This window comes from Loxodonta africana, chromosome 6 (assembly GCF_030014295.1).
Source record: "Loxodonta africana isolate mLoxAfr1 chromosome 6, mLoxAfr1.hap2, whole genome shotgun sequence".
Taxonomy (NCBI): domain Eukaryota; kingdom Metazoa; phylum Chordata; class Mammalia; order Proboscidea; family Elephantidae; genus Loxodonta; species Loxodonta africana.
This window is the reverse complement of record NC_087347.1, coordinates 18,460,920-18,475,282: the sequence shown is the minus strand read 5'-3', so window position 1 is coordinate 18,475,282 and position 14,363 is coordinate 18,460,920. Positions and strand designations below refer to the sequence as shown.

At 37.6% G+C, this 14,363-nt stretch overlaps 1 protein-coding gene across 2 annotated transcripts; it reads right to left on the bottom strand.

Annotated features, from left to right (window-relative positions):
- Window positions 1-1,559: 1,559 nt before the first annotated feature.
- LOC104846637 (putative serine protease K12H4.7) lies at window positions 1,560-14,161 on the bottom strand. 2 transcript variants are annotated; one of them, XR_010322355.1, is made up of 4 exons: window positions 14,015-14,161; window positions 12,735-12,825; window positions 10,466-10,674; window positions 1,560-1,885 (listed from the first exon to the last, which is right to left on the bottom strand). XR_010322355.1 is itself a non-coding variant. In XM_064287415.1 (3 exons), the coding sequence occupies exons 1-3, from the start codon at window positions 12,839-12,841 to the stop codon at window positions 1,776-1,778; spliced, it is 426 nt and encodes a 141-aa protein (XP_064143485.1). In that variant the 5' UTR covers window positions 12,842-13,315; the 3' UTR covers window positions 1,560-1,775. The 2 variants fall into 2 exon arrangements, 1 of the variants encoding a protein (XP_064143485.1); XM_064287415.1 differs by lacking the exon at window positions 14,015-14,161 and having other exon boundaries at window positions 12,735-13,315.
- Window positions 14,162-14,363: the final 202 nt, after the last annotated feature.

Sequence of the window (14,363 nt, the reverse complement as noted above, 5' to 3'; positions counted from 1 at the left end):
AGTTTGCCCTAATATTAATAACTGATGATACATTCACCAAACTAGGAAACCAACATTAGCACATTAATATTACTAATAACTAAACTTCAATTGTACAGAGTAACTAAAGTGTTACCCAAATAATGAGATCAATAACATCTCACTAAATAGACAATAGAAAAGTGGTAACTTTGGTGAAGTGTAAGACAATACACGATACTGGGGAAGCCAGAACAACTTGACGAACACAAGGTCTTGGAATCTTCATAAACACATCCAAACTTCCTGAGGGACTGAATTACTGGGCTGAGGGTTGGGGATTATGGTCTTAGGGAACATCTAGCTCAATTGGCATAACATAGTTTATAAAGAAATTATTCTACATTCTACATTGCTGAGTAGCATGTGGGGTCTTAAAAGCCTGTGAGCGGCCATCTAAGATACTCCACAGGTCTCGCCCCATTTGGAGCAAAGGAGAATGAAGAAAATCAATGGAATAAGGCAAAGATTAGTCCAAAGGATTAGTGGACCACAGGTACCACAGCCTCCACCAGGCTGGGTCCAGCAGAACTAGGTGGAGCCAGGCTACCACCTGGGATCACAACAGAGGATCTTGAATGGAGCTGGAGATAAATGTAGAATAAACTTCTAACTCACACACACACACACAAACGGACTTACCAGTGTGTTAGAGACTGGAGAAAACTCAAGACTATGGCCCCTGGACACCCTTTTAACTGGGTTGAAGTCATTCCTGAGGTTCATCATTCAGTCAAAGATTAGACAGACCCATAAAACAAAATGAGACTACATGGGCACACCACCCCAGGGGCAAAGACTTGAAGGCAGGAGGAGACAAGAAAACTGGTAATGGGGAACCCAAGTCTAAGAAGGAGAGTGTGTTGACCATTCAAAGAGTTCACAACTAATGTTACAAAACAATACGTATATAATTTGTTTAATGAGAAACTAATTTGCTCTGTAAACCTCCATCTAAAGCACAATAAAAAATAGTATTAAAAAAAGAACATCTCATGTCCTTTTTCAAGGAAAAAAAAAGATACCATCTCGACTAAATAATAATACATTTGACATAAGTTTTAGACACATATCGCTATATTGAGTTCTCTTCAGATAAATTGAAAAGAAGCTAATTTGGACAGAAGTTATAATAAAATCTCAGATGACAGTTATAGTAATTTCCATGTTGAGATTAACTTTAATTTATATTAGGCAGAGCAGAACCATTTTTTAAGTGCTAGGGGACTTCAGGAAAGTTTGGTTGGTGAAGCCAGTTTTTCCGAAGAGATTTTCTTCTGCCACAGGAATTTTTTTTTTCCCAAATTCACTCAAGTTGTGCCTATCCCTAAATTTTCTTAACATAGAATTCTTTATTTGGCAAAGTATTTTGTCTTATTTATGTATTCATAGTATCTAAAATTAGTCAAAACATTTATATTTGCATGTTATAAATAGCCTTTTTTAAAAAGAATAAGAGTTGATGAAACAGAGACTGTTCTGGAAAACACAGATTGTATAGCTTCCATCCCCATGGCAACCAACTGAATTTTTGCGCCTGGTACTGCAGGGTAATTATTTCTTGTGTGCTGGATAATCTGCTCCTTCTCAAGGTCACCAAGAAAGGAGGAACAAGATGACCTTCCATGAAATCAAAACCAACTTAAATCCTGCAGAGAGGAACTGCTCTAATTTCACCCTTGCTGGACATTTTACATTTGAGCTATAAAATGGGAGTCTAGAGTTCAGGTTCTGTTGCATTTATTTTTCAGAGAGATCTATTGCTTTAGCCATTTTTGTAGAATCCGGAAGATTTTTTCTCGTGCTTGAATTAGTTCAGCTGAATCAGTATTCTTTTGTTCGTACATATCTGCACAATGTACTGCACCTAAAAAGAGAAAGATAAATGTCAGAATACTTACATACCAAGAATCCAAAGACCAAATGTCCTTAACCCCCAGCTACACGTTAGAACCACTTTGAAATCTGTTTGAACAAACCAATAACTGACCCCCATCCTTCAGAGGTTCTAACTTAATTAGTCTGGGGTGGGGATGGGTATAAGTAACTCTTAAAAGCTGGTTAAAAGGTGATTAAAATGTGCAGCCATAATTAAAAAAAAATTAGTTTATTCATATAATGGGCTTTGAATCAAAGAAATAAGCTTCCTTGTAGATTGGTTAATATATGATGTTTACCCTACTTTGCAGTTCTACTCTGTCCTATAGGGTCGCTATGAGTCGGAATCGACTCGACAGCATTGGGTTTTTTTATTCAAGTGAGTTACTGTTGAAGCCTATGTAATCCTCTTGTGCTACAAATTAATGAAAGTGTCTGGGAATGATTAAGGTAGTAGATTTAAAGAGTAATGCTTTTACTTTCCTTTTTGTTCAATCCAAGTGTGATATAACTTAAGTTCCATCTGAGGAAGTTACACTGTGTGAATCTCAGTGAGTTTCATTTTAGAAAGTTTTCCCAGCAGTCTACTGGAATTGCAGTGTACCAGGTCCAAGAGCCCATTGTTGAATTTTCAGATATTCTGAAGCTGGCTGTTACACAGTGAGCTTGAAATTGGTCTTGATGGGGGTATTTACACCATGAAAATCAGCAGTGCTAAAAAATCAGTGCTTTTTTTTTTTTTTTTTTGTCCTTAAGAAGAATGGATTGATAAACATATAACACGTAAGTATAAGATCAGACAAAATTTGATGGGGACTTAAATATTTGTCAAACCCTTCCTTTTGCAGATGTGGAACCTAGGCCTCAGAGAGTTTGTGACTTGTCAATAAAATTGCTAAGGGTTGAACTCAGATCACAGAAGGTCTGTCTCACCCTGGATTATGTAGCAAATGCTGTCAAATACGAGCTCAGGGTTTTACAAATAAGCATCCAACCAAAGCAAAAACATAACAGAATGGAACAAAACATTTGGCTTAGAGTACAACTTATTGTGACACAATATGTTTTAGAGTAGAACTGTGTTACATAAGATTTTCAATGGCATGATGTTCAGAAAGCAGATAACCAGGTCTTTCTTCTGAGGCACCACCAACCTGTCAGTTAGTAGCCAAACACGTAACCATGTGCACTGCTCAGGGATTCCAAGCATCCATCCATTCGGAATTATCTATTTTAGGAGCAAGATGTATTTACTACTACCCACATATTTCCTTGCTGTTAAGTCAATTCCGATAATTGTAATCCTTTTGGAAAGGGTAGAGCTGCCCCATGGGATTTCCATGGCTATAATTTTTAAGGAAATAGAAAACCACATCTTCCCCTGCAGAACAACTGGTAGGTTTGAATGCCAGCCTTTTGGTTAGCAGCTCAGTGTTTAACAATTGCACCGCTGGAACTCCTTATTTTCCTTTAAGAAGCTAAAATTATGTCATAACCATGGCACATCTGGACAGTTTAGTACTATTCGCCTATTGAAAAAACAATAAGAAAGACTTCTATGTACTTAAATGGAAAGATCTCCAGTGTATATTGGTAAGAGAAACAAGGAAGGTGTCGGACAGTGTATATATTATGCTGCCTTTTTTCACAAATGGATGAGAATATATATGATAGTATTTGCCAAAAGCAGAAACCCTGGTGGCACCTTGGTTAAAGCACTTGGCTGCTAACCAAATGTGGGAAGTTCGAAACCACCAGCCATTCTGCTGGAAAATGATGTGGCAGTCAGCTTCCATAAAGATTTACAGACTTGAAAACATTTCAAGGAAATCCTACTCTGTCCTAAAGGTCATTACGAATTGGATTCAAATTGCTGGCAGTGAGTTTTTATTTTTTAATTTTGATTTGCAAAAAAAGAAATACCAGAAAGATGAACAAGAAACTAATAAAGATGGCTCCCTAACTGGTTAGGAGGGGAACAGAATAGGGAAGGTAAGACTTCTGTCTGTAGAGAAATAAGCAAAGCCCCTCACAACTGTCAGATCATTACAAACTACAGAGTTTCCCATAAACATAAATAATTTCACAGAATTTCAAGTTCAGATGAGGTGACACCATGACTATGATGAGATCAGGTAGAAATAAGACACACTGTAATCATGTGTGAGCATAGACAAAAGCAATGACACCCTGCAACCATAAGGAGTCCTAGGTGATGCAAACCTTTAAGTACTGGGCTATTAACTGAAAGACTGGCAGTTCAAATCCACCCAGAAATGCCTTGGAGGGAAGAAATGGCAATCTACTTCCAGATGATCACAGCCATTGAAAACCCTAAGGAGCACAGCAGTGCTCTGAAAAACATGGGGTCAACCTGATTGGAAGACAGAACTGGTTATTATTATACAAAGAAAGTAATGACCTATCCTTTTCTCCTGGCTGACATGCGTAGCTACTATTTTCTACCATGACAGCTCTAGCCCCACTTTGTTCCTCCTGCCTCCTGAATAAAAATTATAAAGACTATTGATCATTGAATTCCTCAACTGACTTACAGCATTTAATTTTGACCAATGGCCAAATTTGAACATGACAAGATATGAAATGGTAGTTCTGATGCATACAGAAATTATGAATATCCAAGAATACATAATGAAATTTTTTTAAAAAGTACATTATTATACCAACTTGATTTTATTATCTAATATAAGGAATCATAAAACTGTATTTTCAGTGAGCACAAAACACTGTGAATACAAGACCAATTAGAAGTGGGATAATAAGAGATGTAGAAATGGAAGTGAAGTAGAAAAGGCATATTTATCTATAAAATTTGACTCAGTACTTCAAATTCTTCTCTAATTATACATAAGTGGTCTTTTTTTTTTTTTTTGGTTAATGTGAAGAACCTGAAGATAAGACATTGACCTTCTTGCTGAGTTCTCTTAACTTCATTTTCATAATTTTATAATTCTTCAGTCAGTACGTAATCTCTGAACATCAGCCATATAGTAGGCACCATGGATTCAAAAATGAGTAAGATCCAGTCACAGCGATCAGGGCGATTGCTTCCTAGAAGGTGAATCCTAAACTTCCTCTTCCGTTTCTCAATTCTGTCTAGACATCTGTGACCCAGGAAAGCTTCCTGTGTAATTTGATCAATGTCCGTCTCCATGTATGATGAGTTGCTCGAGCAGTGACTATGTGCACCCTTATCCCCCTAGGGTCCAGCACAGCATCTGACACAAGTAGACCCCCCATAAATACTTTTAAATGAATAAATTTGAGCACTCCATCTTACTAAGTTCCATGAAAAATAAGGATTTGCAATGGTTTTTCAGGTTTTCGAGGTCTTTTTGAAATCATAAGAACTTATACCTGTAAAAAACCTGGAAGGCAGGTGGCACAATGGTTAAAGAACAAGACTTCTAGTGAGACTTCTTTGCTTTGAATACTGGACCTACTACTTATTACACTGGGAGTCTTAGTTTGATTTTCTCAACCTGTGTATGAGTCCTTGGGTGGTAACAACAGAAAAGTTGGAGGTTCAAATTTACCCAGAGGTTCCTCAGAAGACAGGCTTGACTATCCCTTTGAAATAAATCAGTGATTTAAAACTCTGTGGAGCATAGTTCTACTCTGACACACAAGAGGTGATAAGGAGTTGGGGCCAACTAGACGGAAACAGCTTTATTAGTTTGTGGTCCATTTTCTCATCTACAAAATTTTGAAATTTGTTAACAATTACCCTTGATTGTTAGGAAGATTTGCCCAATGCAACGCACCTTTTGATTTCTTGACTTCTGCTACCATGGGTGGTGATAGTGGATCCAAGCATAATGAAATTCTTCACAACTTCAATCTTTACTCCACTTCTCAGGATGTTGCTTACTGATCCAATTGTGAGTTTTCTTGTTTTCTTTATGTTGAGGTATAGTGCATATGGAAGGCTGTGGTCTTTGATCTTCATCAGTAAGGGCTTCAAGTTCTCTTCATTTTCAGCAAGCAAGGTCGTATTATCTGCATATTGCATTTTGTTAAGCAGCCTTTCTCCAATTCTTATGCACCATTCTTCATATAGTCCATGTGTGGGTATAGATCACTTGAAATATAGCTCATCCAAACTGACATGTGCCTTAAGTAAAATACACTCGATTTTGAGTGCTTAGTGCAAAACTGTAAAAACCGTGTTAACTATCCTCTTACACTAATTATATGTTGAAATGAAAATATTTTGTATCTATTGTGTTAAATAAAATATATACTCAAAGTTAACTCCGTTTGTGTGTGTGTTTGTATTTACTTGAAAATTTTGTATGTTCTTCAAATGTATAGCTCAAATTATACTTTTATTAATTACCACCACCCACTGCCGTCCAGTTGTAATTAGCATTGGAAAATATGGTGGCTAGCCCTGGTGGTGCAGTGATTAAATCACTTGGCTTTTAAGCAAATGGTCAGAGGTTTGAACTACAAGTGACACCATGGATGAAAGGTGGGAGTCTGGTTCCATAAGGATTTACAACCTTGAAAACTCTCTAGGCCAGTTTTACTCTGACCTGTATGGTTGCTATGAGTCAGAATCGACTTGATAGCAATGGGTTTGTTTTGGTTTTTGGTAGGTATAAACAAAATTAGATTCATTTAAAAATAAGTAGAATCATTGTAAAAGTGTTAGGCATTAACTCAGAAGTAGAATACAAAAGATTTGTGTTCGTATGGTAAAATAATTCTATGCATAAGATAGGTTGTCTAATGCCCTTGGTACACTATGGTTGCCTATTCCAAGTTATTTAAATATTCTTCCTCAGAGTTACCAATCAGTGAGCAATTTTTACATGTCAGGCTCTATAATAAATATTTTATTGTTGTTGTTGTTAGCTGCTGTCCAGTCGGTTACAACTCACAGCGACCCTATGCACAACAGAATGAAACACTGCCCTGTCCGGCACCATCCTTACAATCGTTGTTATGCTTGAGCTCATTGTTGCAGCCACTGTGTCAATCCACCTCGTTGAGGGTCTTCCTCTTTTCAGCTGACCCTGTACTCTGTCAAGGATGATGTCCTTCTCCAGGGACTCATCCCTCCTGACAACATGTCCAAATTATGTAAGTCGCAATCTCACCATCCTTGCTTCTAAGGAGCATTCTGGTTGTACTTCTTCCAAGACAGATTTGTTTGTTCTTTTGGCAGTCCATGGTATATTCAATATTCTTCACCAACACCACAATTCAAAGGCATCAACTCTTCTTTGGTCTTCCTTATTCATTGTCCAGCTTTCACATGCATATGATGTGATTGAAAATACCATGGCTTGGGTCAGGTGCACCTTAGTCTTCAAGGTGACATCTTTGCTCTTCAACGCTTTAAAGAGGTTCTTTGCAGCAGATTTGCCCAATGCAACGCGTCTTTTGATTTCTTGACTGCTGTTTCCATGGCTGTTGATTGTGGATCCAAGTAAAATGAAATCCTTGACAACTTCAATCTTTTCTCCGTTTATCGTGATGTTGCTTATTGGTCCAGTTGTGAGGATTTTTGTTTTCTTTATGTTGAGATGCAATCCATACTGAAGGATGTGGTCTTTGATCTTCATTAGTAAGTGCTTCAAGTCCTCTTCACTTTCAGCAAGCAAGGTTGTGTCATCTGCATAACGCAGGTTGTTAATGAGTCTTCTTCCAATCTTGATGCCCTGTTCTTCTTCATATAGTCCAGCTTCTCATATTACTTGTTCAGCATACAGATTAAATAGGTACGGTGAATGAATACAACCCTGACACACACCTTTCCTGACTTTAAACCAATCAGTATCCCCTTACCATCTTATTGAATAATATAGCCCTCTAATTTGTGAATCCAGCACCCATCAGTCAGTTTGTCATAGAGTGGTGGCTTACATGTTATTAAGTTATGCTGGAAGTTATGCTACAGATATTTAAAATACTAACAGAGTCACCCACGCAGGACAGGTTTCAATGGAGCTTCCAGCATATGACTAGAAAGAAAGGCCTGATGATCTAGTTCTAAAATGCAGCCATGAAATCTCTACGGATCACAATAGAGTTATTGTCTGATATAGTACTGGGAGATGAGCCCCTAGATTGAAGGCAACACTAGAATCAAGCGTGCCAGGATCATAATGATTCTTTTGCACATGGCATTGGTATCAATTGAAGCCTATTCAATGGAACTAGCCATAAAATTTGTGATTAACATATACAATTTGTAATGCATAATATATTTTATTTCAAGGCCAACTTCATGGTTTCTATTATGGCATAATGCATCACCCACTCTTGAATATGAGAGAAATGGCAGTCAAAACAAGTATGCAAGAATTGTATGTTCCCATGTCACAGCTACCTATAGTGAGGACCTCCTGTCTAGTTGTATCCATGGGATTGTAACTCAGATCTGAACATTATCTGATATGTCTTGGTGTGGAAAGGGAAAGGATCCCTTCAGGGAGAAATCAGAAAACTAGAAAACGTTCTAAAATCTAATGTTCATAGAAGCAACACTGACTCTTTAAACCTTAAAACTCCCTGATGGAATAGGAACTTGCTTTAATCATGTTTCTTCTCATTTGTCTTCATTAAGGTGTTGAAAATATCCTCCCAGTTATCTCCCTGAAATTTTAATTAATTTCTAAAAGAATTGTAATTTTCCACTGAGATGTGATCTCATCCTTGATATCTATGCAGAAGCAAGAAAAGGGCAAGAACAGAGTATCAGTCTTTTCCTTGTTGGAATCACATTTATGGTGTGTCCTCTTTACGATAACAAGAAGGGCTATGAGACTGTCTAGGTACTGAAATTGTAGTCACCAAGCCAAAAGAAGCAAAACTATTAGGAGCTTTGGATAAGGCATTACCCTTCCAATGAAGAAATTATGTTAGGGTCTCATCTCTGGGAGTTTCCATAGCGACAGCGCCTTCTGTTTTCATTAGAAAAACAAAATGACCTCGTCCACCTTCTTATAAAATAGGCTTTTGGGCAAAAATGGATTACTACCATCATACCCACTATCACACACACTCATGCACACACACACAATGTGAATGAGAGAAATTTGGGTTAGCTGGTGTGAGAGTAGATGAAGGATAGTGCTTCGATGTCTTTTGAACTATTTCAGGAGAAGATACAGAGAAGTTTAAGAGCCAGGTAGCAGAAATTTCCCAGTGTTCTTTATTTGGGTTGGATACTTGTAAGACTGGTAACTCCAACCGAGGAACTTTCTCAAATTCCTGCCATGAAGACTATAAACCTACTGTGTTTTCCCTCATACTTATTTCCTCCATTTACAGTAGAGCCACCAGTGTATGCAGGTACTCCATGTGTTGCCGAACGTTTTCCTTTCCTGACTTCTCTTTAGTGTGACATCTTTCTCCTTAGGCCTTTCCATTCAACAGCAGCTTTTTTTCTTTTTTTTTTTTTTTTCTTTTCCATTCCTCACATTCAGGGTGTTTAATCTCGTTGTTTCTGTTTCTTCACCTCCTCTATTTCAATGTACTTTATCCTGACTTCTACTGCTCATCCAAAATAACACTCAATGAGAGAGATCAAGGTCAGTAAATCCAATGACAGCCTTGACATTCTCATACTAAATTTTGAGGGTTTTTAAGCTGAAAATGATGCTGAAGACTTCCGTAAATGTCATATTAGCATATTAAACAGTGGATTTTATTTTGCCATGAAAATACACATTTTATCCAGTACGATATTTAGATTATTGAGATTATTTTAAAGCTAATTTCAGTAACATCAACAGGTAAAGTGGATCACATGGAAAGACAGTGTGATCTAAGTAAGGTTACTACTCTAAGAACCATGCTCTTGTGTTGGTGGACACTGATTAATCTAGTGTTCAGAGCCATTAGACAAAACAACTTCATTTAATGAGCAACTATGTTCACAAAAGAAAATAGACTTATATCACTTGATTACATGAAACCGCATATACTTTTTATTAAAAAAAAAAAGGATAATAGTACTCAAATGCTCAAACGGTTAATTTTATAGGCACGTTTGATGTCTATGCTAATTAGTACTTAAGTAATTGTTATATTTTAGATGCCAGCCAGAATTTGAAATACTATTGAAGACTAAATAACCCACTTATCACCTGCTTAGAAGTATTTTGAGCTTTTTGTCAATAACAACATCAAGAACAATTTATTAAAGTTATTGATATCTGTAGTCAAGTCTATCCCAAACTCTTGGAGACCCCATACACAACAGAACTAAATGTTTCCTGGTCCTGTGCCATTCCTGTGACAGGTTGCAGATCAAACCATTGTGATTCCTAGGGCATTCATTGGCTGATTTCTATAAATATGTATTTTTAATCTGGAAGCTCCATCGAAGCGTGTACATCATAATACACACAAGCCTCTAATGACAGACTGGTAGTGGCTGTACATAATGTGTATTGTCAGGGAATCCAAACCTGTTTCCCCACAATGAAGGCAAGAATTCAACCAATGAACCACATTAGCCTCCTTCATTTATTATGATATGCTGACATATTTCATCCTATTTAGAGGTCTTTGGCTATTCACAATGTGTTACCTTTAATGAAGACAGCAGGCAAATCTTTACTGATACCCTTTGTGATTCCCAGAGCGTGCCAAGGATCAAAGGAACCATTGGGAAAGATGATTTTGCTTCCTGTCACGTTGAGGCCACCATAGTACGCATTGGTGGATATAACACCCGTGTTCAGGGAATCATGATTGAACTTAGGGCCAAATAAATCAGAACATTGTTGAACAAAATAACTGCAAAGAAAATGAGACACAATTTTAGGTGCTGGAGATCAGGGTTGAGGAATGTAGGAAAGACATCTATGGCAAGAGTGTGGTGTTAATTATTTAGATGTTTTGTTTTTCCCTGAGAATCTGAGTTACTAAAAATAGCTAAAGAGGGATTTCTTAAGAAAGAATGGTATCTATTTATGTAGCTAGCTAGCTAGCTATCTGTCCGAGTCCAGACTTTCCTCCTATGAGGTCCTCTATTCAGTAAACACAGAGGAATGTAGCCAACAAAGTGCTTGTCTACCAGACCCTTGGTCAACTCAATGTACCACCTTAGCGAGGAGGCTATAGATACCACAGGCTGCCTTTTTCTGGACGCCACCAAGGGCTTCAAAACAAAAAGGCAGAAAACACTGTTCTTTGCCTTCTCAAGTCCATACTTCGACTTGAATTAGCAACCACTGTGGAAGGAAGAAGACTGAATGCATAGCCTGCCAGCCTGATAAAGAAGAAGAGAATACAGATGTAGTGAAAGTGAGAGACTACCTCCAGTGCAGAGAGGCAGGCCCCAGAGCTACTTGAACCCACCCTGTTCTAGTTGTTCTAGCCTGAGGGTTTACAACATCAAAGAGAGACTGAAGAAGGGAACCAATCAAAAGGGAGATTTCTCCTCCTGTGTCCTAGGAGCAAAAGTGATATGCAAAGGAACAAAGGGTTGAAACTGTAGGTGACCCTCTCTCCACAGTGGTGTAATAGGCACCGAAAGAAGTGAGGCTACAGTAAGCCTTTGCCCCAGTACATGTACCTTCACCATAGACATCACTTTTAAAAACTGTGGTGCAATTAATACACTTGACATAGACTAAGTCTTAGCTCCTTTCCTCATTAGGGAATTTCAGCCTTTGTACTTTGATAGGAGAAAATATAGGCTCCATGTCAAGAATCATGCCTTGCTCTACAAACCCAGTAAATATAAACAAAGGATCACAAAACAATGAGAATAAATTTTACTAAGGGTTCTCTGTCTTGCTTCATACAACTAGCAAAACTTCACTAACTAAAATACAAAAGAGATGGAGAACTTGCTTTCTTTAGTTGCAAATTTGCTGTCACCCATGATCCTTAATTGGATTTTTCAATGAATGCACAAAGTACATTCTTGGTTAGAGTATTAGATAAAATGACCTTGTAATGCCAGCAAGTAAGACTGAGGCTACTAGTTTGTTTATTTTTATTCATACTCCAATGTTTATAGAGTATTTCCTGGCAGCTACAAGTTAAGTTAGATTTGGAAATTTGAGATTTGGTTCTACATATCTTATTGGAATTAATTTGGATTTCTCAAACTTCCATCCAAAATATTTCTGCCTTAGATTTTATCAATCTGAAATTGGCCAATTTGATCAATTTACATGTGGGAAAAAAAAAGACAGAAAGAAAGGAAAGAAGGAAGGAAGAAAGAAAAGAAGAAAGGGAGGAAGGAAGGGAGAGAGAAAGAAAGAAAAAGAGAAAGAGAGAAAGAAAAAGAGAGAGAGAAAGAAAAAGAGAGAGAGAGGAAGGAAGGAAGGAAGGAAGGAAGGAAGGAAGGAAGGAAGGAAGGAAGGAAGGAAGGAAGGAAGGAGAGAGAGGGAAAGAAAGAAAGAGAGAAAGAGAGAAAGAGAGAAAGAGAGAAAGAAAGAAAGAGAGAGAGAGAGAGAGAGAAAGAGAGAAAGAGAGAAAGAGAGAAAGAGAGAAAGAGAGAAAGAGAGAAAGAGAGAAAGAGAGAAAGAGAGAAAGAGAGAAAGAGAGAAAGAGAGAAAGAGAGAAAGAGAGAAAGAGAGAAAGAGAGAAAGAGAGAAAGAGAGAAAGAGAGAAAGAGAGAAAGAGAGAAAGAGAGAAAGAGAGAAAGAAAGAAAGAGAGAAAGAAAGAAAGAAAGAAAGAAAGAAAGAAAGAAAGAAAGAAAGAAAGAAAGAAAGAAAGAAAGAAAGAAAGAAAGAAAGAAAGAAAGAAAGAAAGAAAGAAAGAAAGAAAGAAAGAAAGAAAGAAAGAAACATCTCCATTCATGGTTTCTAGTGACAAACAGAAGTCAAAATAGAACCTTTACCTGAGAGGCAACCCAGTGAAGGTCTGTTTCTTTGAATCCGTGGTCTGAAAGAACCCAAATTCAGTGCAAGACTGGTAGAAGAGTTGCCTGTCTAGAAAGCAAAACATCAATTCATTTAACCAGAAATGATATTTTTGTCAATTACCAAATAAAAAGCTTAAAAGATTTCAGTACACAGTTTTACATGATGCTTGTGATATTGTAAAGCACATTTGATCTCATCATTATCAATATTTTTAGTCATGTCCAACATTACCAGAGCAAGAAACTACATCCAATGAGAAGGAGATTTTGGCAAGGTCCCCTCATGCTCCTAAAGAAATCCTATCTTTTTTCCTCAGGACTAGCTCTTTGAGCACCTAGATTCTGTCCTTCTTTCCACCCTCTATTTCTAGCTTCTACTGGAATACGCTCCATTCTATCTGCATCTGCCTCTAGTTAACTCCTGTTCAGGATGTCACAGGCTCTTCTCCACAAAGTTTCTTGATGGAGGGATGCACACTCATTGCCCTTGTGCCTCACCATTTCCACATCTTCATTCATGCTATGACTGCAACTTCTCCCCCAGAAAGGTCACCAATATTGGTGGGATGATATAGATCAACTCATCATTCTGTGGATAATAACTGAGATGTTCAGTTCATTTAAAGTCTAGCAGATATGTAAAGAATTCACAGATCTCTGATCAATTTACTTCAACATATTAAGAACTATTCATACTACAAATAGCTTGCAGTTGCAGTTACATTAGATGTCAGACAGGCTAATGATAGAAAGAGGGACCCTGGGTGGTGCAAATGATTTTTACTAGACTACTAACTAACTTAAAGGTTGGCAATTTGAACACCCCCGGGAATTCCACGCAAGAAAGACCTGGTGATATTGCCCTATAAAGATTATAGCCAAGAAAACCTATGGTATGTTTCTGCCCTGTAACAATTAGGGTTGCCATGAATCAAAATCAACTGGACAGCAACAGATTAGGTCTTTTCAGAGTGCAAACACATTTGGAGAACTATTCTATATAGAATTTGAAGTGGAGTGAAGTATTTCATTGGCACCGGTGATGCTAGATTAGTGTTGAAAAGTACTAAGGGTCACCTTTCTGTGTTCTGCTTCTTGCAATCCTAAGCATTTGGTATTTCTGAATCTTTTACTAACGTGGTTTAATCTGTTTATGTCCAGCTCCTTGACTCATTCACTCTCTGTTCCCATCTTTCAGAAAACCCCTTAGCTGTGGCTATTTTGTTACTTCTCATTTTCACCAGATAATACTTTACCAGTTGTAGGATTGTGGTGGTCGATGGAAGAGTCCAATAAGACTTCCAGTTTCTCTCTGTAATGGGCAGGGAAGCAACGCGAATATTCATGCTTGAACAGTAAATGTGTAATTCTAATGTATCTATAGTATGGTGAACCCAGTGAGATGTCAGCCATCATGACACAAAGTTCATCCATGCTGAATGAAAGCTGTTCTCCCTGCAAAAATCAAGATTCCAATTATCCTTAAGACAATATACATGGCATGACTTTCAGCTCCAAACAGAATTGAGCTCCAAAATTATTTTCAATGCTTTAAGTGATTCCTTTCAGTTCAAATAAGTTACAAATAATCTTTGGTGACCTGGC

Excerpts from the sequence above, each read along its gene's own strand:
- LOC104846637 (XM_064287415.1), bottom strand. The coding sequence starts at position 12,841 with ATGTTTTGCTTTCTAGACAGGCAACTCTTCTACCAGTCTTGCACTGAA. Across the intron at positions 10,675-12,734 it reads TTCACTGGGTTGCCTCTCAG|TTATTTTGTTCAACAATGTT; the intron begins GTAAAGGTTCTA and ends TTTTCTTTGCAG. Across the intron at positions 1,886-10,465 it reads GCCTGCTGTCTTCATTAAAG|GTGCAGTACATTGTGCAGAT; the intron begins GTAACACATTGT and ends TTCTCTTTTTAG.